Here is a 27,306-nt window from a genome sequence, read left to right as displayed (position 1 = left end):
ACAGGCAACACGTTGGGGACCCCTGGCTTAGACTATGAGACTAGACTTCTGCACATGGGCTTAGTCAGAGACATATGAAGAATTAACAAGAAAGTCCATGCTCTTAAATTGGCATTTTTTTAATTTCTTTTTTTTTTTTTAAATACAGAATTAGATACATACCATGGTTTGAAAATAACACACAGAACACGTCTGGTTCACAGTGAATTCAGTAACAAGTGGAGAAGAATTGCACAATCAGTTATTTCACAAAGGGCTTGCAGCCTTGGATAATCAGATCAGCTCCTGTTTGCTCTTTCCAAGAAAGGGACTAGCTACATGGATATGTTGGAGTTCAAACAGAAGAAAATCATTTCAGGAAAGGCCTAGGGCCTGTGTTATACAGAGGTCAGATGAGGTGATCACAGTGGTCCCTTTGGGCCTTGGACTCTCTGAACTGTCCTGTACTGTTCTGGTGTTTTCAAGTGAAGTTTGTGAGCTAAAAATATGGAACATGTGCCCATCTTCTAATAAAGATTACTGGACTTGTTTGACATGGAAACTGCATCCAACACACCCAGTCACTCTCAGAACAGAGTTATATTGGGTATTACACTGCGGGGCATAAAATTAAATGAATTGAGCGCCAGAGAAAAGAACTACCAGCCCTGGAGATTTGCACGCTGTTTATCCCCTGAGCAGTAGAGCACAGGCAGTCTAGGGGCTAGGCCCCACCTCACCAGCACACTGGCTCACAGAAGGAGGTGGGCCTCCAGCCATGTGAGTGCAGTTCAGTTTCCACAGACCACTCAGTTCCGGGCCTCTCAGTGAGACAGACAATGAGGCGACAGACGAGTTTCCACATCACACATTCTAGGGAATGAACCATGAGAGTTCACCAGTTTATTTCACATTTCTCTGTGAACTACTATTCTAAGGCAGCAACTGTCTGCCGCTACTGTCTTCAGCAGCATTTCAAATGGCAACCAAGGGAGAAGAATTTCATATATTAACATCCAGCCGCACACGTTTGTCTGTCACCTGCCTACCACCGAGCCAGACATCTCAAACTGGGCATTGATGGAGCCCTCTAAGCCTCTGACCCCTTTCACTTTAAGTGCCTCCTTAGTTTTCCCCACCTCAGTGTCCTCCACACTCATTTCTGAGCTACTGGTGACCCAAGCCTCAGTCATAGCACAGGCAAGGGTTGCTAGAGAATGATAATCCCTAAAAGCAGCCCACGTCAAGGAGCCGCTGTTGTGCAGTTTGTGTGACACCCAGACGGCTGAATACTTACTCAACGAGAATGTCCCCAAATCCGAGGAGTCTCTTCACATGACCTTGTAAAGCTACCACCACCACCCAGCAGTGAGGTTTGTAAATAACATTTTGTAGTACAATGGGTATCTTATTACAGGGTAGGTGCCTCCAACGTTAAGACAATCTAAAGCATTCCAGATGAGCTGCCAGATGTGATAACTTTTACCTTGTGTACAATGGAGGCAGGGTTAAGAGGATACTGAACTGCTGAAACCACATTTGCTCCATTACACCTAACAAGATTTTATGCAATGCATATAGAGCCCTCTGGTTTACCCTGCATTGCTTTGGCAGTTGATTCCAAGTATTAGGTGCCAAACATCTAAAGGTCTTTGTTCTAAGGAATTTGCTACCTAGAAAGACAGACAAAGATCACAGATAAGAGTTGTTTACTGTAGCAATGACCTGACCACAAATATTTCCATAAAAAGATTAGGTAAATTAAGAGGAATGATCACAGGTCAATCAGGGGCTTGATCTTGCAAGGCACTGATCCTTCTGGGCCTGATCCGGCAAAGTATTTAAGCATCCAACTGCTCCTATTAACTTCAAGGGAACTACAGATATACTTAAACCTTGAGACACTTAACAGCCTAACAGTGTGGCTGTAAAATTATACTGCCCAAGGCAACAAATTGAATAAGCCTTAGGTTATGTCTACACTGGAATTAGACACCCACAGCTGGCCCGTGCCAACAGGCTCGGGTTGCGGAGCTGTTTAATTGTGGTGTAGATGTTAGGGCTTGGGCTGCTGACAGACCTCTGGGACCCTCCCACCTTTCAGGTCCTAGAGCCCAAGCCCAAACTTCGACTCCAGGTTCTGTTGGCACCTAATTGCAGTGTAGACATACACTTCGTGGCTTGGGCAGCAAAATTGTACAGCCACACGTTGTTAAGTACACGCTGTAGGGTGACCATCTTTTCAAAAGGCAAAAGCGGGACACATGCAAAACTCTGTGGCTCTGCCCCCACTCTGCCCCTTCCCCTGCGGCCCCGCCCCCTGACCAGGCCAGAAGCTGGAGCTGTGATAAGAACTGCCCAGGGAGCCCAGGCTGCTGTGGGCAGCCCCAGACCCTCCACTTGCCCTGGGTGGGGGACTGGTTGCCCGAGAGCAGTCCCCAGCCCGGGGCACATGCCCAGGGTAGACAGAGGAACCCGGGCTTCCCAGGTGGCTCTTACTACTGCCTGGCTCTGGCTTCCGGTCTGGCCAGGGGGTGGGGCTTCTGGGTGAGAGGAGGACTAAGGGGCAGGGCCTCATCTTGAGTGGGGGGGGGGCGCTAAGGCCCACCTCAGGCCCCTCCTGCCCCCACCAGGAAGAGGCTGGCACCACCCTGAGCCTCGGGCAGGTGGAGAACGGTGCCACAAGTGAGCCAGGAGAAATACGATCCTGGAATAATTCAGCTTTGAACTCTGCATTTCAGGACTGTCCCACCCAATTCAGGATGGGCGGTCACCTTAGTCTCAAGGTTTTGAATCAGAGGGTTTTACCTAGGTACAGAAGAGAGTCATCTACTTTAAGCTTACTGTGCCAAATTATACTAAAGACCGAGGGCTGCTTTTAGGGGCAGCAGCACATGGAGTATCATAGGCAGCCATTACAGATGGGCAAGATCTGGAGTTGGATCCCATGGATGTTGAAAAACACTACATTCTGGGCTTGAATTTGTGCCCTTCTCTCAAAGCACTCCCATTTCTCCAATCGGAATACTATTTAAGATCAAATCCAAACTCACAAAGCTTTTCAGTCAAATTTACAGCCAGATTGGGCCTGGTCTCAACGTGGGTGTGTAGGGAGGGTTCAAGAAGCCTTTACCCACAAGGCCCAAAGACAAGAGAAAGACCCTGTCCTGAGGTGGGGGAAGGGAAGGGATTTCTCCATCCTCACGGCTCAGGAAATTGAAATCTCCACAAAGGGGAAGGGAGGAGAAGGGAAGGCCATGTCCCTAATCACCTCTGCATTGGCCTGCTCTGAGTGTACAAATGTGCACATGAGGGAGACGGCTGGACCATCCAACCAGCCAGTATTATCTGGATTCTAACCTTTAGCAGAAATACACTCAAGAACAAGGCCAGATGCATTTCACTTGTTTTTATTTAATTAAAAAAAAACAAACAAAGTCATTGCAATCCCAGTTAAATACAGAGATTTACAAATAGGTCCAAAACAGGACTAAAATATTCTTTGAAATGCTGTACCTTTAAATATTGTGCTTTCATAGATACATAAGAAAATTAGCATATAAAAATACTTTACAAGGAATACACTCTAATATATGGATAAAAATACACATTTAAGTAATGCATTTCAGTTTAGTACCATTCAAAATGCATAGGAAGGGATACAAGGACCAAGTTGTTGTTTTTTTAAAGCCTTTTTAATAAAAGTCTTCATTAAAAACCCATTAGAAGCCGCACTGAGCTTCTGCCTTTTAGAATATTGCATATAAAAACACTTTCAGCTGTACTGTTAATGCCTTGCAGTATCAGTTATGGCACATTATCTAGTTATGGCAGCAATGGTATGGAATATTGCATACGTGAGACAAGAATGGTTGCACCTACAAATAGCTGGATGTGAGAGACAGTTGCAAATTTGCCTAGAGTACAGACATGGGAATTAGTCCTGGCTCAGCCTTGGTGGAACAATGAACATTTCAAAGCTACATGGCATCCCGAATACACAACAACAACAAAAATAAATAAATAAAATGAGAACAAGCAGAAGGAGGAGACCCATTTCCACTAAGCAGGGATCTTTAAAAGAATGTCCCCTCCCCTGGGGATAAAACAAAACAAAACAGGCCCTTACGACATCCGTTAAAAAATAAATCATAATAAAGTGCAAATATATGAAACACGGAGCAGGCAATCACATTTGCCATGTGAAGAAACTGACACGTGCCAGCAATTTTGTGTTTGGAGACGAGAAAGGAAGAGATCATGCCCTTGGTTGCATCGCAACTAGTTTGCTGCAGGCAGATTTTTAAACCATTTCAAATATCACACCCATATCTTCTACAAGGAGCTGGGCTGAGTGCAGGGAGACACAGGGTGAGGAAGAGCTACCGAAAAAGGCATCGTGCTTACTAACCACAGAGAGGTTAACGATAGGTAAAGGAGGGCAGCTATGGCAGACTACAGGGAAGTGTCCAAAACCTATCAGAGACATTTAAAAAAGTGTACACACTTGTACTTGCACTAAGGTGACCCAATCTGGGGCACACGTGGGAACTGGAAACACAACATCAATCTAGGAGAGGGCTTTTCGTGCCAGCATTTGGCAGGAGACCACAAGGATTTATTTATTCAAAACACTGGAAAAAAATAACCCTGAAGTTGGCCTGAGATGAATGTTGTTCAGCTTTTTACTTGGAGGAACAGCCCAGGTTTTCAATGAGAGGAATCTCTGTGATGGTCTATGTGAACAAGAGAGCTAGTGATTCAGGACAGCCATTCAGTGGCTTTCCTGGATGCTGTGTTCTACTAAGTGCTCTGTAAAAATGTATGAAGACAGACAACCAAATTGTGTCTTGGAGTCAGCAATGGGGGCAAAGTGCTTCCTTGCATTTCCAAAGGGGTGGGTGACGAGGGTGGGATTTCCAACTGGAGAGAGACGTTGATCCATCAAAAGGATTTAGCTTTCAAAAGAAAGTGCATCTAGCCATTCGCAAGTGAGTTTTGAGTTGGGTTTTAAATGGGACTTAGTGCTGCCCAGTGTGGGTGAATGTTCAGGTGGAAAGGGGATTTTCAAATGTCAGATTTGGTGGTAGTGTTTTAAAGAGGCTATAGGATGAAGTAGCATTTCCTTTCAAAGAAACCAGGATTTGTTTTACTCTTACTGTACGTGATTAAGAAAGCAAACAACAACGCAAAAAAAAAAAATAGCACCATGTGTGTTTACAGGATGGCCAAGTCCTTCAGAATGACGGCGTCAGAGGAGCAAGGAGATGATCCACCCTCCATGAACCCACGCACAGTGAAAGCTCAGGCCTACTGGAGCTGAACGATGACTGAAGGTTGCCCTGCCAAAGGTGAATTACCCTGGATGCTGTTTTCTGCTATCAGCAGCCCATTTTACCATTTGCATTAACCAAGGTCCACACTGCTCATCTGGTTTAGCTTGCACCTTCAGAGCAATGTCTGGTGGTCTAGGAGTCACAGCTAATGGCAGACCCACCTGCAAGTTACATTACATACAGCATTACAGTTACCAGTGCAAAAACAGAAAACCACAATGGATACTCATCAGCTTTTCCACCATGGCAGGGTCCAAAGGTACCTTCCATTTAAATCCTCCCTCCTCAGAGTGTCTGCATGCTTGTTTTGACCTCCACGCCCAAGGACTGTGGGACTAACTCTCCACTGGCCTCCAGTTGGGTATTGGCAGCGAGTGCCAGGGGGTTTCGACTAATGACTAGGTCCAGTTTGTCTCCTGCCTCGGAAATCAATGGAACAGCCAGACAGCAGTCAAAGTCTCTTGTTCGAATGCGATTTACCTGCGGGGGGGAGCGAGGAGGGGATGTAGTGGGAAAGAACAAAAAAACATTTGTTAACTGCAAAATCCAAGAATGCCACTAGAACTGAGACCTGGCACTGGAGAGGAGTCCCTATGAATACAGTCTGTCTGGAAGCCCTGAAATTCCTTCAGCCCTGAATGGGATTTCCCAGGACTGTAGGAATTGCAGCAGCAGTCAGCAAACTGCACCATCTCGTCCAGCTATAAAGTCTCCTTAATAGAAAAACTATACAATCACACAAATAGAAAGGACAAAAACTCACTGAGCTTCCACATTCTGCAGGTTCAGATCTGGGGGTTTGTTTCAGGCTGATCTCTAATCCAATCTCATCAGATCTTGGATCTGGTATCAAAACAGAATCTTTGCCTGCTTTCCTACTCCCCAACATCCTCAAGCTGCTCCAAAAACCACAACAGATATTTCACCTATTGGCACAAGCAGCAGCAGGTGGTCTAAATTTTCATTTTATACCCAGTTTAAACCTGGTCCTAATTCTCAGAGATTCTGAGCACCTGCAGCTCCCACTGACTTTAATGGAAAATAAGGGTGTTCAGCAACTGGGAGAATCACACTTCTGGTCTTTTGAGCCACCCGCTTTTGGGTGTTTGAGCCACCCGCTCTACTGTTAGACGAACAGAACAGCATCTTTCAGCAGACATGCATTTGAGTGGATTATAGGCTCCTATCTTATATACATACACAAGTTAAAAAATAATACATATGCATTGTTGAGACTGCTAGAAACAAGCTCTGTTCTTCCAGGGGTTTGCAGAGCACAGCTGGTGCACAGTGGAGGTTTCTAAAGCATTCTCTGGAGACCGCAAGCCCTCCCTGCACGACTCGGAAGAAAGAGCCAACTTTTCTAGCTGTCTTCAGTGGAAGTTCAAACATATTCCAAGGTTAAATCACCTGCAATATGAACTACTTAGGGGCAAACGCTCCCCCTCCCGTGATTAGCCAGAGTAGATGAGCTTGAGGCAGGGATGTCCCCAGGGTTGAAGAATGGAATTTCCCTTCCGTCTCAGCCCCTCCCCCCGAGCTGAAGTAGCATCTGGAGCAAGGCTGGGCCTCCTTTACAGAGCAACGGATGGTGGATCCATGTAGCTCCCTCTCACAGGCTCCTCTGGGCTCATTAAGTGCCCATGGAGCTGCACTCAATGACACAGGATGGGCTCCCCAATTGCCACGCATGTTGTAGAACTGCACTGGTTCCATTTGGTGGTAGTGTTTTAAAGAGGCTATAGGATGAAGTAGCATTTCCTTTCAAAGAAACCAGGATTTGTTTTACTCTTACTGTACGTGATTAAGAAAGCAAACAACGACGCAAAAAAAAAAAATAGCACCATGTGTGTTTACAGGATGGCCAAGTCCTTCAGAATGACGGCGTCAGAGGAGCAAGGAGATGATCCACCCTCCACGAACCCACGCACAGTGAAAGCTCAGGCCTACTGGAGCTGAACGATGACTGAAGGTTGCTCTGCCAAAGGTGAATTACCCTGGATGCTGGGTAATTCACCTTTGAATAGTAGACAAGTCCCTTCATGGCTATGGAGGAAGGAGTGGCTGCATCTACTCCTCACTGGGAAGCGATCTAGGAACACTTTTAGACTATCAGCTCCACGCTGAAGCATCTTCAGTGCCCCTTCTCTATGTTTTTCCCTTGGATTCGTCGATAGCAATATTTCTGCAAAGCCCTCGTTCAGCACAACCCTCAACGCCAGTACGATAGCTACAACAGAAGACAACTTTGTCTCCTTGTATGTCTACAATGGACCAAGAAGAGACATTGAAGTTGGGAATTGTCAAAGTCTCTGCTCCCGTTAAGATTTCATGCACACACACACAGAACGCTTGGCATTCACCTGGATAGCGACACATCCAGCATTCACCCGAAATGCAGCTGCAGAGCCTAATTGCAAGAACGTACAAGAGGCTAATCTTTTATTGGAGGCTGAGAAGGAATAGCTGTATACCAGCCAACTGGCTACGGACTATCACAAACCCAAATCAGGCTCCCTGTGCTGCTGCCAGTTTTTCAGTTACCTGATGTACAGAATATATTTGAGCTAACTGGGGCACTGAGCCCCCGCCCCTCACTTAAAATTAGTAAAAATAAAAAGTCCTTATGAGAGTTTCAAGACTTCTAATGTGGTTACAAAACTCACAAGTGGCAATGTCTTCTCTAGCTGACTGTGCTCTTCCTGTTGCTATCAGAGTTGAGCTTGCTGCACTACAGCTATGTATTTAAGTCTCTTGGAAATATCTAAAGCCAGTCCCCACCCATGCCCCATTACTAGTCTCTCCTTGGTGGTCAAATATATCTGCATATGTTGTGGACCGTGTTTACTGCATATTGTATTTCATTTCTGCAGCAAATATGCGGTGGCTCAGGAGTCATTAGGGGAAGTGAGTCTAGGAACAACACCACCTCACTTGAAGTGTGTGTTTCCTAGAATTCTCTATGCATATGCAAGATGGCTATGCACTGAACTTCAAGCAGACCATTTAAATACACATGGAACTGCACATGCTGTCTTGCTTTGACTGATGTGCCAAACTCTGGTTTACCTGAAAAGTCCCCCTGATGCACCAGGAAAAGGATGAAAAGGACTTTCCGCCTAGCACTAGAGAGAAATCTAGGCTGTGCAGTTTGGGGCTGGATGCCAACTTCCCCAAAATAATGGGCGATTCTGATCTGGAGCTCAGGTCCAACTCTGCTACACAGTAATCCCTTAGTGTAACACTCTAGCTAGCTCCAGGTGCATCGTAATGCTAAGGGCTGAGTAGCTAGCTGCCTACCTACTAGCTTTTATAAAGTTGGTGTCACCTTAGTGGAATCTTACAAACTTCTCTCTTCCTCTCAGTTGCTCACTCATTTCCTATCCCCAGAGCTGTACTTTGCATTCCTTACCTGAAGGACTCTGTCGTAAGGTTTGAGGCCACACTGATCAGCCGGCCCATTGGGACGGATCATATTTACATAGACACCTTTCTCCAACAGGCCATCAGAGACACTGAATCCAAAGTCTTCACTCTCTGGGTCCTTGTGGAGTGTCATCTGCATGGAAAGGCATTGAACAAGAAATTCTAATGCAGTATGAGCCACAGATACATGAGAGAAGCATGGCAGGAACTCCTCAGGTAATGTGTACAGTACAGTAGTGTGATTCTGCTCTGGGTCTAATGGTGGGGTTTTGCTTGGACTGAGTAGTAAACATTGGTTGTCTGTTAGTATTGAGAGGAGTTTAATTTAAACTTGTGCACACACTGCCAGCTGTTTATACAGGTCACATGCTCAGATGCTTTGGCAATGGGCACATAATTCACAAACAAATCTTCTGCCCTTGCTTGGGGGAGAACAAGAACGTTTAAGTAGAGTTATAAATCACAAGTTTTTGGATAACCTCCAAAGAGGTGGACACTACCGGTCAAATAATGGAATTTTTAATCAATGGGGCAACTCATTTGCTTTGAGCTATTCTAGGCATCTTGTGTGTCCACCATGCAAGCCTATGGTGCTGAAAATCTGAATGAAATTAATTGACAAACATGAGTGTTTCCAAGCAGGTTGTTGAATTATTTACAGCTCTTACAGATTTTTAATCTTGGTGGCTTATCCAATAGCTTGCTTCAGAGACATCACACTGATGAGTTTTAACACCATTAAGAAAATGTAGTAAAATGATGAAACCACAGTCCCCTCAAATTTGGGTCAGTGTTCGCAATTTGTGACAGTGGATTGGGGTGTGACTGGGCTTCAAACTGGTACTGTTTTCGGCTTTGCGCCATTTTGGTTTTGCCCTTTTACCGCCTCAACCTGATCTGCCTTTTCCTGGATGCTCCAATGTTAGGAATTGCCAGACTGTGGCGTTACCAGCACCAATAGTGAGTAGCACCAAATTCACAACAGTGCTGGCTAGGACAAAAGAGCTCAGCCAAGAGCTGCTGCCTCCCTCCAGCTTCTCAAGGACTAGAGCATCTCCACCACCAGCCATTCAGACAGCTGACACTGAGCCAGCTGCCTGGGGTCAGATCAGAGAAGAGCTGCTGTACTGTGCTGAATCCACTTTAAGCCTCTCTCCTCCCTTCTTCCCTCCTCTCCAGCAGCAGAGGCAGCTGGTAGCTCATCCACCCCACCAGTGAAAGCAATATTTCTGCCTGACAGGAGACACATCAGGACAGATCTTTTCAATGCCCCTAGCCAGAGAAGCAGTGGCCCTCAGCCAGTGAGAGCCAGCTCAGCACACTCTATTTGGAGTCATATTTTGGCAACACAGTTGGGAATTGTGGGGTTGTGGGCACAGCATCTCCCCACAAATTAAATCCAGAAGGTGGAGGCAGTGTATTATTGCCATCACCACCACCACCAACTACCTGTGATGAATACCATCGTATTCTCCCTTTGTCCCCAAGGAACTTGGCGTGCAGTAGCTATGCTCTAGCTCAGTGTTAGACTTTGGCCTAGTCCACACTTAAAACATAAACAGAGAGGGGTGCAAGCCACAAAGCTGGCATTAGAATTCTCCCAAAGTTTGGCGATGTGGGGTAGAGATCTAGGGTCAATATGTCTGAGTCCATCTCTAGGTGGGAGCAAAGACCACTGCTGCTATGTTCTAGCTGGAGGCCACCTCCCCATTAATCTGACACCCTGAGAACATTTACCAAAGAGATAAAGGAAGTGTTAATTCAAACTGACATTTGAAATGTTTCGTTTGACCCAAATGGAATATTTTCCTTTTTTTTTTTTTTTTGGGGGGGGGGGGGGGGGGAGGAGAAACATTTCCTCCCCTGCCCCTTTCAGTTCAAAAACTAACCAATTTTTCTTTTCGTTTTTCAATTTGGTGGCTGATCCGGGAAAATATAAATAAAATATTGGCTCAGCTGTATACATGGCTGACTTGTATTATGCTGGGAACAAATCACAGAAAAGTCACTTCCCAGCAGAATATTTCTCCTGCCGTCCTGTTTGGCAGGGAACATGCATATAAGAGCAAGTTCCCGGACAGTTTCGGGGTGCAATCCCCACCGTAACCCCAACAATGTTATTTGTAACCGAGGGATCCTCGGTGTAACACTAAAGTGACCTCTGTCTAAACACAGACCTTGTGCAACTCGAGAGGGGTTGGAGACATGATTTCCTGCACCTCCTCCTTAATCTTCCTCATCTCCAGATTCCTCTCATTCTTCTTGGTGGGAGTGATGCTGCTGTCGCTCTGCCCTTCGTCGCAGCAGTTGGCGTTTCCTTTCCTCAGTGGGCTCAATCCGGACTCACTAACCGAGTCCACGAGCAGTTTGCTCCCTTCCAGACCCAGGCTGTGCACGCTCCCTGTCATGATGGAGGCCTGTGGATAAGGTGGTAAGTTAGTTCAATGAAAGTTTGAGTGGCAAGCGACTGATGGACCCTAGAAGAACAAAAGCAACTTAGAGAGAAGCAGGTGACACACAATGTTCAGCACCAACCAGAGGGAGATGTAATTCTGACCCAAATGGTAGCACTAGTAGTCACTTCCGGCTGGCTATAGGAGCCACTTACAGAAAGGGCAGGCATCTCGGCAAATGCTCGTTGCTTCTTGTCAGAAATCTTTAGCCAGTTTTCCCCCCCATGGAAAAATGGAGGGAACATTTTTGATAAAAACCACTTGTACACATTTTATGTACAAACACACACACAAAATGGAGGTACTTGTTCAAGGAACTGATAGAAAAGAATGCTGAAATTAATGCATATCTAGCTGAAATGCCCTTAACTCAACCATCAACTCCCAGCAGTCTCTAGGAGGAGTTCAACGTTATCTTTTCATACGCTCAGAATGGCCAACAGACAGTGGAACAAGCTTATAGTGAAACTACTACACAGCAAGGTAGACTCAAAATCCTTTATCTTGTCAATATGTCAAAATATGCAAGTTATACTGCCAGCTACAGGTTGTTTAGAGCAAGGTTGGGCTTTGGAGACAGAGAGATAGTTCCTTCAAACAGTCTGGGCCTGGAGAAGTGATCTTTTTGCTTCTGAAACTGGTTTCCCTCTTAAGTGATGGGTTTTGCTTCACAGAAACTCAATGTCATTCTATGGACATCTTGGGAAGGACATTATAGGGTCTGAAACACTGATTTGCTGACACCACTGTAGTTCATAGACTAACAGCTCAGTGAGGCAGCACCAGGGGAATGAAATTGGCATACACGTTATTGGGAAAGATGTGGACAAATTGGAGAAAGTCCAGACAAGAGCAACAGAATTGATCAAAGGTCTAGAAAACATCACTTACAAGAGAAGACTGAAAACACTGGGTTTGTTTAGTCTGGAGAACAGAAAACTGATGGGAGAACATGATAACAGTCTTCAAGTCCATAAAAGGTTATTATAAAGAGAAAGGTGATAAATTGTTCTCCTTAACCACTAAAAGGACAAGGCAAGTAGTAATGGGCTTAAAATGCAGCAGGGAAGATTTAGATTATACATTAGGAAAAAATTCCTAACTGTGAAAGTAGTTAAGCACTGGAATGGATTATTTTGGGAGGCTGTGGAATCTCCAACATTGGAGGTTTTTAAGACCAGGTTAGACAGGGATAGCACAGGGATGGTCGGATAATACTTAGTTCTGCCTCAGTGCAGGGGACTGGACTGGACGACCTATGGAGATCCCTTTCAGACCTACATTTCTTTGGATTGTAGGGCAACTTATGGCTTCTTCACTATGGAAGCATACAGGAAATCCCTTCCTCTTTAGTACCCTTGTGCAGAAAGAGCTCAGAATGCTTCAAGCCAGCACTCTTTGGATGTAAGGGAGTGAGAGCCACTAGCACTGCAAATAGGGCTAAATACCCCAGAGATTGTGTGTCTAACTACCCTGAAGAGAGATGTGACCATGGACCCTGGCAAGCAGCAGGAGGCAGACATGGGAGGAGCACATGCTACATGTGTTCTAGAGATACAACAAAGACAACAAGCAATATGCTTCCCCCCATGCCTGTGCCTGCCTACTCAGGTATAAAACCTTCAGCCAGATGCACTCTGATTTTGCACCATCTCCCTATAATATAGCTCTGGGATTATGGCATTCAAAAGGATGGGAGGATAGTTTCTCGGCATGCCACCATACCTCTAGTTTGCCAGCCTGCTCTGCTCTTACGAGCAGGAAGGGAACTGAAATATACCAAAATCTGGATCTCAGAGAAGGATTCTGGTAGGTTTTGATACCATACCTGCTTCCAGAGCTGCAGTATGCTGCGAGTGCATTTGTCTGCAATGGCTAAGCAAGACAATACCTTGAGTTCCACAGCAGGTTTTCCAGCCAAGAAATTAAGATTTTATCAGGAGTGCTGGAACAATTTGTATAGTGGGATGCTGCGAGCTATTGAACCAAACTATAAATCTTGGATATAATGGAAACCACTTCAAGCCAGGGGATGCAGCAGCTCCCCACAGCACCCCTAGTTCCGGCACCTACGGATTTTATGTCAAGAGGTGGCAGCCTTCATTTAGGAAAATTGATCAAGCCTTTTAAAAAAAGTTAATATGAAATTAGGTAGCATTTAGGACCAGTCACTCTTCATAGCATCCCTTTAAAGATCCCCCTATGTAGAAAAGTCTCTGTCTGGCAACGTTTTTCATTAAAGGGATTATACTGATCAAAGCTAAGGAATGAGTCAAGAAATCAGTGTGTGCAGCCTCAACTGGTTCCAGGACACACAATCTATTTAAATTAGTAATGAACATTTTAATTCCAAGGTTCAAGCTCAGTTCTCTTAAATGTCAACAGGCACAAGAAAAAAAAAATGAAAGGTAGGGAGCAGATAGCAAAACTCAGCAGTGGCAAGTCAATGACCAGCCACTGGTGTGCATAGTGAAAGAGTCACCTGATTAAGCATGTAAATAAATCCTTCCCTCCAATGGAGGATTTAATTCACCTGTGCTAGTGTCAGATAGCTAGAGAGATCAGATCAGTCTGCTTTGGCTTGGAACAAAGGAGGAGAATAATTAAATAGATTCTTGTGGCTGTGTGAAATATACCTGCAATATCCTCATTTTCCTGAAGAGGGTGGTGAATGGAAACCTTATGTTTTTTAAATTCCCTGTCACTTTCACTGCTTTATGTGAACTGCAAAACTCAAATACCCAAACTTCACTGGAGAAAATGCCAAAAATTCAAAGCCCATTGAATTCCATGGATCTTAAGTCTAGAGAGTCACTTTACAATGTGCTCTAAGTAGGGAGCAGTGCATTGTTGGACTGCCCCAAGAGCAGCCTGGGATGCAAAGTCACAAAGTTCCTCCTGGTCTCACTGTTGCTCCAGACCTATACCCAGTATAGCATACGTTACCTTGTGTGCCAATGCGGTTTTGCTGGCCAAGCGTCTTTTGGGGGGGGACAAGGGATCAAGCAAAGTGGAGCCAAGGATCCATTCAGTCCTCACCTGCCTGCACAGATCCGGGGGAGTACCAGCTGCACAGAACCTGCTTCCACTCCTGTGCTGCAAAATGTGATACAGGCAGCTCACCTTACACTCCTCACTCCTTTGCATCACTGCAAAAGCCAGGCTACAATCTGGTCTTCTGTAATGACTGACGCCTAGATTAGAAGATGGATATTCAGCCAGTCCTGCTAGTGCAGGGTTGTTCCTTACAGAACTTACTAGTGATTTTTAAAGTGGTTTCTGAACAGGGATTTCCTGCTTTACTTTCTCCACAAGGTTTTAAATTCCAACCTGCCCATCCCACAGCCAGAGACAATAAAAGGACTTCCAAAGTGTTGTGGGTAAAGGCAAGAGAGTAGGCCATGAAGAAAGGAAACACTATGTCTACAGGAAGCTGCTGCCTTCTTGTAAATTTTCCCAGGGGGTGGGGTGGGGGTTGGATGAAAACCAATCTTTTATCCATCTTACTGAACCAGCAGCGGGTGTAAACACATCTGAATGCAAGGTATGTGCTGGACTCTCAGACATCTAAAGTAAATCAACTGTTCAGTACCCACATTTTTTGGACCCATTTTGGCCAATCTGCAGAGCTTGTCAATCAGAAATACTTCTTCAATGGAGTGTTTGCCATTTGATAGGAAGATTTAGATATTTTATGACTATTGTTTGGTGAGCTATGAAGCTGGTCAAAACAAGAAAAGCTTTTTGTGAATACTTTGACAGTTGATGGGAAAAAAACCGAAGAGACTATTAACAGATGAGTAGAGTGATCTGAAAGTACAGATATTCCAAGGGATTAAACTCGGATAGAATCCTTACCCTCCCCCCCCCCCGCACCCATAGATATAGTCAACATTTAGCATACAAGGGGAAACACTTACTACAAGTGGCGAGAATGGACTGGTTAGAACAATTCCAAGTTGATTTACCTCGATCTCCCTCAAAAGTTCAGACTGGCCGCATGTTTCCAAGTCCTCCAAAGCTTCTCCAAAAACACGCCAAAAACTATCCTCGTGAGCGGTCTCAAGGCCGTTTTGGCGGTTGGGATATCTGTTGTAACGTAGGAACCAAAAATTGTCAGCACTCTTCTGCAGCGGGAAGAAAGCCGCAAGGCTAGAGCAAATGGCTCACCAGTAAAAGCAGAGACTTGAAGAGTCTTCATATACAAAAGCAAACAATATGAACTTTTCAGGCAAGAGAGTCCAAATACAAAACCTCCATGCACTTACTAACAGGGCAAAAGTCCTTCAAAGGAAGAATTAAGTTGGTGTAGTAATGTCAAGTTCAAAAGGGTAAATAAAAAGTGCCTGTAGGAAGACTGTAGGTTTAGGAAGACGTTTTGGTGAAACAGAGAAGTGAAAGAAAAAAGGATGCATTATGGGTAAACCAGGAGCCTCAGAGACTGTTAGTACAAAGGCTGATGGGACAGAGTTCAGATCTGAGACACAGAACACCTGAGAAGAGAGAAAAACACAGAGGGTAACAGACATGGTGAGAAAATGATAAATACATTAGGTCTCTGTGAGAGTAAATAATGTAGAGAGATGTATATAAAATGATTTGCCCGAGCCTAGACAAGTCAATAACACTGCAATTAACAACACAGGGAACTTTAGAGTACAACTCATATGACCCAGCATTTGCTTTAACTTAAGATGTATTTATCACACGGACAGCAGTGAGGGGAACTGGATAATATAGTCAAATAGATCTTCTCTCTTATGTCTTTGAAACAGTGGCTGCACTTACAACATTTCTACCCATTTAAATGTTTTCACGAGATGTACCAGTATTCCCTGTTACATGTGGAAGAAATCTCTCTCAAACTGGTAGAAATATTTGCAGTGCAATACTGGGTAAATACTGATTTTCCCATCACTGCAGCGCCTGTATCTCTGTTAGCAAGCCATTAGACATGATGCGGGAGTACAGTATTTAGATCTCTAAAGCAAATGATAATTGAATGCACTGAAGTGGCTTGATAGATTCATGGCAAGGGAATTATTAGCGTTGTTTTGCGGATTGTGGGAGTGCCTAAAATATGCCAGGCACTGTGTAAAACAGCTCCTGAGACAAGGAACTCTCGATCTAATATTTTAAGGTCTCCAAGGAAGTTCTCTCTGTATGCCATACTGAGACACAGCAATGCATTATAAACCCAGCAGTTAGAGTCGGGTAGTTCTACTGTATCTAACCTCAGCAATGCTGTCTTCTACCACTGTTATTAGTAACTGCATCTATAAGATTCTCTCTCTGTGGTGTCTGGTGACAATTTACCTAGCTAAAATTGAGTCATTAACTTTTCAAATATGAGAAGCTTCTCCATCAGTCAATGCTATTTAACAAAGATCAAACATTCTATTATTTGAACACCAGTCAAAAAGCAGTTGATTTTTTTCATCGAATTAACTGAAGACTCCCCATTTCAAAAGCCCCACTTCCAGATCCATACTAATTTAGTCCCAGATCGTGCAAGGCTTTAAGCACATGCTTAACTTCATGCACTGCATGTAGCCCCATTGGCTTCAATGGGACTATTCACACTGCATAAGTTTAAGCACACAAGTCGGTCAGTCTTTGCAGGATCAGGGTCTTAGTTGATTGCACTAGAGAGGCCAAAAGTTATCCAGTGACCCATTTTATAAAAATAAACAAGAACCCCTTTAGACTAAGACTGAAACCTGCTATTATAATGCCAAAGACTAACTTTGCTTCCCTTCCCTTCCTCATTCTCTTTCTTTGCTGTAAAGTTTCCAGTGAGACAGACGCTCCCGCCAGTTGGAGTCCCTCACGTCTTGAATCAGTAAGTCAAATCTATCATTATAAAAATGCATTCAGGGCTCCAGACTGGGGATCTTGCATCACTGGCACCAATGCCTTTTCCGGGTTGGAAACAGCTAGGGTTAGATAGGTCAATTGTTTTCTCCCTAAGACGACGACATGGTCGAATTGGCCCTCTGACTTGTGTGTGTTGGTTTTCCAGAGCTGAGTCAGAATGGGTTGGGCTTCAAGAACCATTACTAAGGCTCAAATATGGTAGCTACAACTGTCAAGCAGCCACCTTTTCTTTCCAGCTTTACTTTTTAAATAGGTGGAAATGTCCATGAGATGATCTAATTTTTTGTTTTGACAAACAAAAATTTAAAAAAAAAAACAACCAACCAAGCAAACAAAAAAAAAACACCACACCTCGCAACACACACAACTATGTGACATCTGGAGAATGTCAAGGGCAGGATTAGTCAATGAAGTAGGAACTCCTTTCACTGCGCGTAACTCAGTGAGGGGTCAGCTCCTCTTCCCCTCTCAGGGAAGCCCTGTGTAGAGCTGCCTAGCAATATCAGGGGTAGGAGCGGGGAAAAAGCAGGCGTGAATCTCAACAACAGAAGTTCCATGCAAAAGCGAAGAGTAGCTTCGTTCCCTTGCACACCCACAGTGTTTATTTACAGGCATTTCTGCAGCACCTGCAGTAGCCTGAGCCAAGGGCTTGATTCTGCTGCTCTTGGTCACCTTGACTTCTTCAGCCGGACTAACTGGTGGAAGAAGGTACAACTCAAGGTGAGCCAGAGTAGGAGCAACAGGTCACGGCTTTAGGAGATAGTGCTATCAAGTTATTCTTTCATTGTAAAATATAGTGAAGCCAGCAGTAAGGGCTGCCTCTAACAGGTAATCCACTGTTTTAGGCAACCATGAACATAAAACTTAAGGGGGTTTGTGATACATTTTTTTTTTTTATAACAACTGAAGACCTGCCTGCTTTAAGAAGAGAGATTCTGCTGCTCCTTGAAGACAGTTTCACCGTATAATGTCCCTGGCAAATTGCAGTGTTAATAAAAAAAGTGTCCTGCCAATGTAGTCTGAAGTGAAGACTTCATGGTGCATGATCTTTATCAAAGCCTATTGGTTAAGTTACCAATTTACTACGGGTCTAAATTTTTTAAAAAAAAGATTACCTAACTGAAATTTGAGATTTGGTAGCAAACTGCAGTACTGCATGCACCTGATATCCCCCATGTGCATCCTCCCCCTAACACACACATACCCCCAACAGTGCATAGACTGAGATTTAAACCTGAGGTGATTTGTCAAAGACCAGATGGTTGAATACTGTAGACTGTCACCATGGCACCCATGGCAAGACAGGTCATCAACACCCCGCACTGTATGTGTTCAATATTGTAGATAATAACTGAATTCTCAGCAGTCACAACACAACTTAAGAATTTATTTGAACTGGGCAACTATTTGATTGTAGTTGGGAAGATATTAATAGGAACTATCCTGTCCACTCTCCATTCCTGACTCAACTGCTCCACCACGCACATGCATGCACAAATACACCCTACACATTGCAAATACAATATGATAGACAACACAGTCAGTATGGACATCCACATACACACACGCCTACCCGGTCTCCTCCCTGCTTCTTCCAGCCCCTTCATACCTGGTGGGTTTGTCCCAGTCATCTTCACTGAAACTTCCATCCATATAGGGATAGTTCTTCCTGGGATCCCCAGGAGGGGTGCTGTTCTTCTGCCTGCTAGGTCTCCATTCATGTGGATGTAGGGCAATGCCAACAGCCTGAGGTATGTACGTACCTAGGAAAGGCGGGCAGAGAGGAAGAGAGGGAAAAATAATTACACCTGGTTAGACAGTCAGAATGAAACATTAGATCCCAGAAAAGGATGATCATGTGCTAAAGGCACTGGATTTGTTCTTAAAAAGATCAGAGTTCCATTCCAGGCTCTGCCACAGACTTCCTGCATGATCTTGGGGAAGTCACTTAATCTCTCAGTGCTTGGTTTCTCCCATCTGTAAAATGGGAATTAATAATACTTCTTTCCTCCCACCTGTATCTATCTATACTGTAGGGTCTTTGGGGCAGTGACCATCTCTTACTACGTGTCATCTTGACTGGGACCTCTACGTACTACCATTATACAAATAAACAGTGAGATCAAAATAAAATCTGACAAAATATTTCATGCTCCTCTGCTGTTTCCATCTTCCCCACCTCAGTACGCAGGAGTAACAGTGCCCATTAGTAACAGGAGAGCTGAAGGAAGATATCTATACTGTGATACTACTACGAAGAGCAAAAAGTTACCCTTAAGTGCTGAAGTAGCTCCCAAACCCTGGTCCCTCACATAACTGTATTGCCATTGGGTCAGAACTTTTAATGAGAACCCACTTGCTGGGGTAATGCAGAAGGCAGTATGATCTGGACTTTTGCCAGCTGACATTTTGTACTTGGCAGAGATCATTCTTAATGGCAGTGAATTCAATGCAGGAATTGTTGCTTGTAAATTTCCAAAGCTTCTTAAAGGAATTTGGACACTCAATTCCCATTAGTTTTAAGGGATTTGGATGTCAGGTCCCATTTGAGAGCTCTGAAAATCCCATTGTAGATTAACTATTCCAGAGTCCTAATGGACACTCTCCCAGTTCACTTTAGTGTCCCAGACCCACTCTCAAGCTTCCAACTCCCCTGCTGTTGCCTCCCTTCAATGGGAAGACAGGCCCGTTCCTTTCTAACCAGCGAATTTTCAGGCTGCATGGTTCTCTGCCTTCAATGTATTTCCCAGCACAAAGATGTTACCCAGGAATACCTGCTTGCTTTCTCGTCAGAGATGGTTAACAGGTGTAATAGCTATACTTATAAAAGTAGCACACAGCACTTCCTATGCAAGCCTACTTTATTCTGAAGGTAAAAAGCATTACATAAAACATAATAAAAACAACAGAAGAACCTTCACACATGCTAATAAGTTTGCCAGAGTTAACCCCAACCCTAACATGGAGTTTTGGGAGGATCCATCCTTCAAACCCCTACCCAAAGGTGATTTTTGTGCTTACCAATCATCACAGTTTCAGCTCAGAACAAGCACCCAGTCCTTCCAACCCCATCTCTCCAAGGGGGTGGCTTCAAAGGGTTGATAAAGGAGGAAGTTCATTAGCATCCCCCCATCCCTGGTAGAGAAGGTACATGCAATGCCACAATAACCCATACACAACTGCATTTTTAACATAATGTACCCAAAAGGTATTAACCCTAATTAAATAAGGTTTAACTTAATTCCATAAGGTTTGTTTAGGATAACACAGGATTTTGTCAGTCTGCCACAGACACAAGGGGAAAAAAGCCATAAGAAGCAGGACAACACGAGTTTGGAAATAGCATCCAAATGTTGCTTTTCACATCTTAAAATCTCTCATGGTGAATGGAACTCTCACCTTTCAAGGAACATATCCATGCTGATGGAATCCATTGGTTGGTACCATCAGAGTCACCTGCCTAGCTGCCATTTTGCTGCAGAAAATGTGAATTCTTGTTGGAAGAGAGTAAGGCCTAGTCTACATTTAAAAATTAGATTGATCTAGCTATGTCACTCAGGGCTGTGAAAAATGTCGCTGGGCTGTGGTTAGGTTGACCTAACCCTGGCATAGATGCAGCAGGGTCGATGGCGTAACCCCACAACCTCCTAATGACAACTGGCCACGGGGCACAGAGGGGTTATAGGAATTCTGTGAGTCTGATCTGTACATTCTGTTCACCACAGAATGCCATGTGAGGTCTGAAACAAACCCCGATGTCACATTGGTCATCAATATCATTGTGAAATACATGTTCAGATGTTGTGTAAGGCAGTGCTCCTCAAAGTGGTGGTCTGCGGACCGCTGCCGGACCGCGAGCCATCGGCTGCCAGTCTGCGCACACACTGGAAAAAAAATTGCCAGTCCCCCACATCAGATAACTCCTTACACCAGTGCTTCTCAAGCTATGTATAGACACTGAAAATATGTTCTTAAAGTCTGTCTGGGGGGGACTGGTCATCAGCAAAGGCGAAAAACAGGTTCTCTGCCAGACAAGAAGATGTTTATTCATTTACATATTTACATGTAAATGGAGCATTGCCTCATTCACAATAGGTCTCCTATCACCAGTCTGAACTGAAGGCAAATGAAAGATTGTGGGGTCTTCAGAAAGAAACTAATGAGGAGAGAAAATCAGCAGGGGTATGGGAGAGAACCCCCTTCTATTGGGATACATATCAAAGGTTTGCTCTACTGTATTTTGGGAGGCAAACAGGACACCATGGCACCCTTCACTGAGGGGGGAAAAAGGACAGCGATTTTGCTTCATGGGTTCTCAGCCAGGCTTGCTGAAAACTCTGGAGAGAGCTTTGGGTGAGATAAGCTTCTTTAGACAAGAGAGTAACTTGTCAGTTAAAGTTTAGTCTCAAAAAAGTGTGTATTGATTTTGTTTGATATATAACCATTTGTTTCCAATATTCTTTACTCACTATACCTGAATCTCTGGTCTTTGACAATAAAACGTATTCTTGTTTTCACTTTAAACATATCTAAGTGCTGTGGTGTTAAGCCAAGTGATGCTCTGGAGTTGAGTCCTTCAAGCTGGTGCATACTGTGGGCTTGATCGTTCTGTGAGTGTCCATGGACAGAGGAGGGGCTGGACTCTGCAGGGAATGCTCGGAATAGTCGGGAGTTGGAGTGCACCTATTGCTACCTGCAGACAGCCTGGCAGGCAGAGCTTGTGCTGCCCGAGGCTGTTGGTTTCAGGAAGCTGGTCCACAGCAGGCACAGACAAGACAGTTTCATGCTCAAGGCAGGTGATGGTGAGGTGCTTCCTACCCCTGAGGAGCACCACAGATGGAAGAACTCTTCTGTAGACCTAGCTACTGCCTCTCAGAGAGGTAGATTAACTACCTCAATGGAAAAACCTCTTCTGTCCATGTAGGAAACATCTACTTTTATGGCACTACAGTGGCACAGCTGCACCGCCAGAGCTATGCTGCTATAGAAGCTGTAGTTTGGACATACCCTTAGACCTTGATCCGGCAAGGAGTGCCCCAATACAGAACCCTGTGCCTGTGAACAGTTCACTACAGGCTCAGGGACTGCAATTTATCTGGAGGAGACATGAAGAAGTGTATCTAACTAAAATATACATGTGTGCCCAAAGAGCAGCAAGAGAAACTGGTTCATAGCTAGTACAAAGCAGTATAGCCCCTATGTGCACATAGCTCAGTGGCTTGAGCCCAGGGTTTGTGAGTTCAATCCTTGTAGAGGGCCATTTAGGGATCTGGGGCAAAAATTGGGGATTGGTCCTGCTTTGAGCAGGGGGTTGGACTAGATGACCTCCTGAGGTCCCTTCCAACCCTGATATTCTATGATTCTATGATTAAAGCCCCACTGATCCTATATACGATTAACTCCTCCTTCCCCTTCACATAGTAAAGATGGAAATATACAAGCTTCCCCTATTCCTTACACGAAGAATAATTCTTCACGTACCAAGCCATTTGAGATACAAAGATTTGATCGCCCTGGAGCAGCAAGAAACTGTAGGTCTCAGGGGGATGAAGCAGCATAGACAGCAACTTTTCCAAACAGAGCATTCATTGGTAATTTAGGTGCTGTCGGCAAAGGAAATAAACTCACTTGCAACCCCTCCCCACCTTCCTCACTCCCCGGCCTATTCAGTGTGTTTTTCAGAGAAACTCTAGCAGCCTTTCCAAGAAAAGTTGCACGCTGCCATACAGGCTTTGCCAAATCAACAGGAAGAGGTAGCGGAGCAACACATAATTAAAGGAGATTTGACCTCCTGGACAGCCAAGAGCAATGGAAATGCCGACGGACAATGCCAGTAATTCCTGTGAAAATGCCAAGATCCATTATTTTCCTTAGCCGAGTGTTCTCTGTGCTTAAAGGTTAAAATGTTCCGGAGAGAGTGCCCCAGAAAATACTTGCCAGCAGCTCACAAAAGCTGAGAGCATCAGCCATTTCCTGGGTCAGGAGAACATCATGGTCGCTTTGCCCAAACCTCTATGGTGCTACGAGTCAAATTCCCCCGCGGTGCATTAGGGCCAGAATACAGCAATATATCTAGCTGTCAACCTGGGTGTTCCTGAGCTCTCTCCTTCCATTCAGTCCCATAAGCACAAGTGTTTCTCAGGCTTTTCTCCTGGGAAATCCAACATAAAAATCCTACTGCACTGGAGCCCCCTGGTGGTATGTTCATGACACAGTCTAGTGCAAGGAGCCTCACCCAAATCCTTCATACGACAGAGCTATTTTGTTGAGTTAACAGGTGTGAATGGTAGGTACAAATGGAACACGAGGTACATTTATTTAATCTGATCCTGTGCTCTTATTTTGCTGAATGGTCTTCACAACCAGCCCTGTTAACCCTACCCACACACACCATGGCATCAGCAACACTTCTGGCCCTGCAGTGGCTGAGGACAGGTTCTTCACTATTGCTACTCAATGCTTCCGCCCGCCAGACAGTTGAGTCTACTTCTTAGCAACCTTCTGTCCATTCCACACTCACTTCAGCCAGTGTCGGTATAATGCGATGAAGCGTAATGCAATAAACAGAAAATACAAGAAAATCCCTTTTAGCCAAGCTGCTTTTTGCCTATGGCTCCATCTCCTCTAGATAGTGAGTCTCTCCTTTCGTGTTTGTGAGAGCCAACTGTATTGCTTTACTCTGCAGCATCTTTTGCTGTTATGCAATGGTTTCATTAAGTCCTTTCCCCCAGTGATTAGGGAGAGATTCTAATTTATTGGTTTCATTATCCCTAATGCAGATATAAAGTGACATATCTGCAGAGGTTAGAAAGATCCGAAGCAATATTCATACTTCATTGAACAAGGTATTCAGTGCGTGGTGAACCCAAGTGCTACTAATTACACAAAGGGCTTATATATTTCAAGCAACCTTCCATGCTACTGGCTAAAACAGATAATATTTTGAATGGATGAAAAAAACCCCAAGCATCAGGTGCAAAAGCTATTTAAAGTGGCATAATCCAGAAGCTAAAGAAAGTGGTTGGGTGTCAACAGACTTGAGTTCTATCCCCCACTCTGTCATTGACCCACTGTGTGATCCTGAGCAAGTCAGAACCTCTACTGGCCTCAGTTTTCCCCATCTATAAAACAGGGATAATATTTATCTATCTTTGTAAAGGGCTTTGAGATTCTCAGGCTAAAGGCACCATACGTGCAAAACAACAATAGTAGAACTAGAAATGGCAGCAAGAACTTGCTCGGATAAGTACCCAAATGTTGGTGGCTCTTCAGCCTCTGCTCAGAATTGTCCTGAAAATCTTGCTTTACATCAGGCTGAAAATACCACAAGAACAATGCTGTCCATGGTATTTCAGCAATTCAGTGCCCCACTGCAGCCAGGAAATCATGCAAGAGGGTCAGGCTCAGTCTGAGTTTGGGGCAGCTCTCATTATATCCAGTTTGGCTCCCACATCTACAGTAAAGAGACCCAGACTCACCTTGGCTTCCATAGCCTGCGTCAATGCCCGAACCATCCCAGGATTCCATAGCGCTGTCCACGCTGGGGATGGTGGTGGAGTAAATCTCGGAGAGTTTGCTAGTTTTCTGAGAGTCAGTCAGTTCATCTTCTGGGTCACTCACTTCATTCATACTCCCCGACTTCTTGGGATAAGACCCTGGAACCAAAACATGTCACTTGTTCTTAGGCATTTTATTGAGTATAGGTGGGACGCATGTTACTTGACAAAGACCGTCAGAAACTGAAGACCTGCTCAGATAAACATATATACAAAGGTGGTGGGCAAACGTCAGAGAGAGGTGTATGCTCAGATATTTGAGCAAGCCAGAGCAGAAATATCCACTTCTTGGAAAAACAGGCTTCCTATGAAAGGAACCATCACTCTTAACTGCAACCTTTATATTTTGCTAAAACACACTAAACTTCACCACCAGGTGGTCAACTGGTATTAAGAGTAGATTTTTGGCCCTGCAAATCTTCTGAGAAAGCTCTTTGGAACATCTGTATCTGAAAAGGGAGACTACTATTGGACAGTTAGAATGTCTCCATACATATGGCCTTACAATGACTGCTCTCACAGAGCCCTAAACAACTGGCCATCTTTTTATGTTGTGCATGTACTCATATACATGTTGTACATAATAAACTAATCACTGGGATTTTTTTTTTTAATTCCAGAATGCAGAGACTTGAGAGCTACACTAAATCCCCAAATCCACCCCTTCCTCCTTTTGGAGCAGGGGACGGCAAACTATGGCTCGCAGGCCAGATCCAACCCATCAGGGCTTTCAATCTGGCCCGAGGGATTGCCAGCCCCATGGTGCAGCAGGGGGCTAAGGCAGGCTCCCTGCTTGCCCTGGCCCTGCACCGCTTCCAGAAGCGGCCGACACCACATCCCTGTGGCCCCTGGGGGAAGGGAGGCAGAGGGCTCTGTGCCTTGCCCTTGCCTGCTGGCACCACCCCCTACAGCTCCCATTGGCTGGGAATGGGAAACTGCGGCCAATGGGAGCTTCAGGGGTGGTACCCACAAGTGAGGGCAGTGCGCGGTGGAGCCGCCTGCCCCACCCCACCCCAGGAGCCACTGCCGGACATGCTGGCCACTTCTGCGAGTGGCATGGGGCTAGGGAAGGCAGGGAGCCTGCCTTAGCCCCGCTGCTCACCACTGCCACGCGGAGCTGCTCAAGGTAAGCTGTGCCGGACCAGAGCCTGCACCCCGAACCACTCCTGCACCCCACACCACAACCCCCTGCCCTGAGCCCCCTGCTGCACCCCAATCCCCTGCCCTGAGCCCCCTCCTGTACCCCACAACCCTTGCCCTGAGCTCCTTCCTGCACAGTGCACCCCCTCCCATACCCTGCACTCCGTCCTGCACCCCAACCCCCTGCCCCAGCCCTACTTTCATGGCCCTGCATACAATTTCCCTACCCACATGTGGCCCCTGGGCCAAAAAGTTTGCCCACCCCTGTTCTGGAGGCTTTCTGCACACATCATCACTGATCAGATTCACCTCAGATAAGAATATTCCCTATCTGGAAGGGCTCAGGGACTTCTTCCTTACCCCCACGTTACTTAGATTAGACACAGCTTCAGTGCAAACAGTTTCTAACATGGTTTGCCAGCATGGACAGGACCCAAACTGTGTTTGAACAGTGGTCTAGCATGTGATCTGCGATTTGGACACAACGGGTGGCTTCACTGTGTTTGAAACCATTTTAGCAAGGTTATCCCATGGGGATACAAACGCAATGTGGACAGGAACCTAAGCCATCTGGTTAAAGTAATAACATGTTGGAAGGTGAATATGAGTTTATTTAAATTCAAATGAACCATTCCCCCTCAGAGGAGAGGGCTTGAGGAAATTGTAACTTGGATCAGGATCTGAATGTCACAGCTCAGGCAGGCCCCTCTCTTTATATTATTTTAGAGATAACAGGCCCTATTACCATTAGATTATTCCCTCTTTTTAGCAGAAGCTACTGATGGAATCAGTTTCTTTGTGTCATGATTTAACTTTACTGAACATCTCAGCTTGTTTGGCTGCACCACCTTTGCCTTCCATCCCCAACATTTTACCCTCAGTGCATCAGCACTGTCTGTCGAATGAGGACAGAGGACTATTTTGCCAAGCAAAGTTTATTAGCCTTAAAAATCCCTGCATCCCAAGCAATAAAAGGATTGCTTGCTATGATTAACCTAAGATTACCTTGAGATTTCAATTACACAGCCTTTATACTTAGAATGGTTAATGTGAAGCCACTTTTCTGATCACAATTTGGCATTTCTTCAACTATTTCAGTGACCTACAGAGAAAGCACCTACAGAGCATCATGGGCAAAAGGTTTGTTTTGGAGAAGGCCCTAGAAGTTTGGCCTAGCAGATTGATGCTGGACTGGGACTTGGGACACCTGGATTAAATTCCCAGATCTGCCACTATTTTGCAGGCTGACCTTGGAAAAGCCACAGCTGTCCCTATGCCTCAGTTTTCCCATCTGTAAAATGGGAATGATGATACTGATCTCCTTTGTAAAGCACTTTAAAATCTACAGAGAAGAGCTAAGTAAGAGCAAGGTACTATTATTATTTTGTCAAACCTCCTGGACTTTCAAATCTAGACTGGAATAGGCTTTCCTGCAAGAGTTTCTGGTGTTTCCTGCTATTAAGTAGAACAGGAAGAAACTGTCTCTCCCACAGCACTTCCATATCTGGCCCCTGCCAGCCCTAGAAAGTGCAAAGGCAC

General features: G+C 44.9%; 1 protein-coding gene across 1 annotated transcript in view; it reads right to left on the bottom strand.

Annotated features, from left to right (window-relative positions):
• Positions 1-5,600: 5,600 nt before the first annotated feature.
• The window catches only part of GRIP2 (glutamate receptor interacting protein 2), a 142,758-nt gene continuing 121,052 nt past the window's right edge, over positions 5,601-27,306 (bottom strand). The window contains exons 20-25 of the mRNA XM_077821466.1: positions 24,550-24,726; positions 18,681-18,834; positions 15,115-15,283; positions 10,919-11,158; positions 8,728-8,874; positions 5,601-5,795 (exon numbers count right to left, since the gene is read on the bottom strand). Coding sequence (XP_077677592.1) covers positions 5,601-5,795; positions 8,728-8,874; positions 10,919-11,158; positions 15,115-15,283; positions 18,681-18,834; positions 24,550-24,726 — 1,082 coding nt within the window. The remainder of the gene's footprint in view (positions 5,796-8,727; positions 8,875-10,918; positions 11,159-15,114; positions 15,284-18,680; positions 18,835-24,549; positions 24,727-27,306) is intronic.

This window comes from Eretmochelys imbricata, chromosome 7, assembly GCF_965152235.1.
Source record: "Eretmochelys imbricata isolate rEreImb1 chromosome 7, rEreImb1.hap1, whole genome shotgun sequence".
NCBI lineage: Eukaryota > Metazoa > Chordata > Testudines > Cheloniidae > Eretmochelys > Eretmochelys imbricata.
The sequence above is the reverse complement of the archived record's forward strand: the minus strand, read 5'-3'. Positions and strand labels throughout refer to the sequence as shown.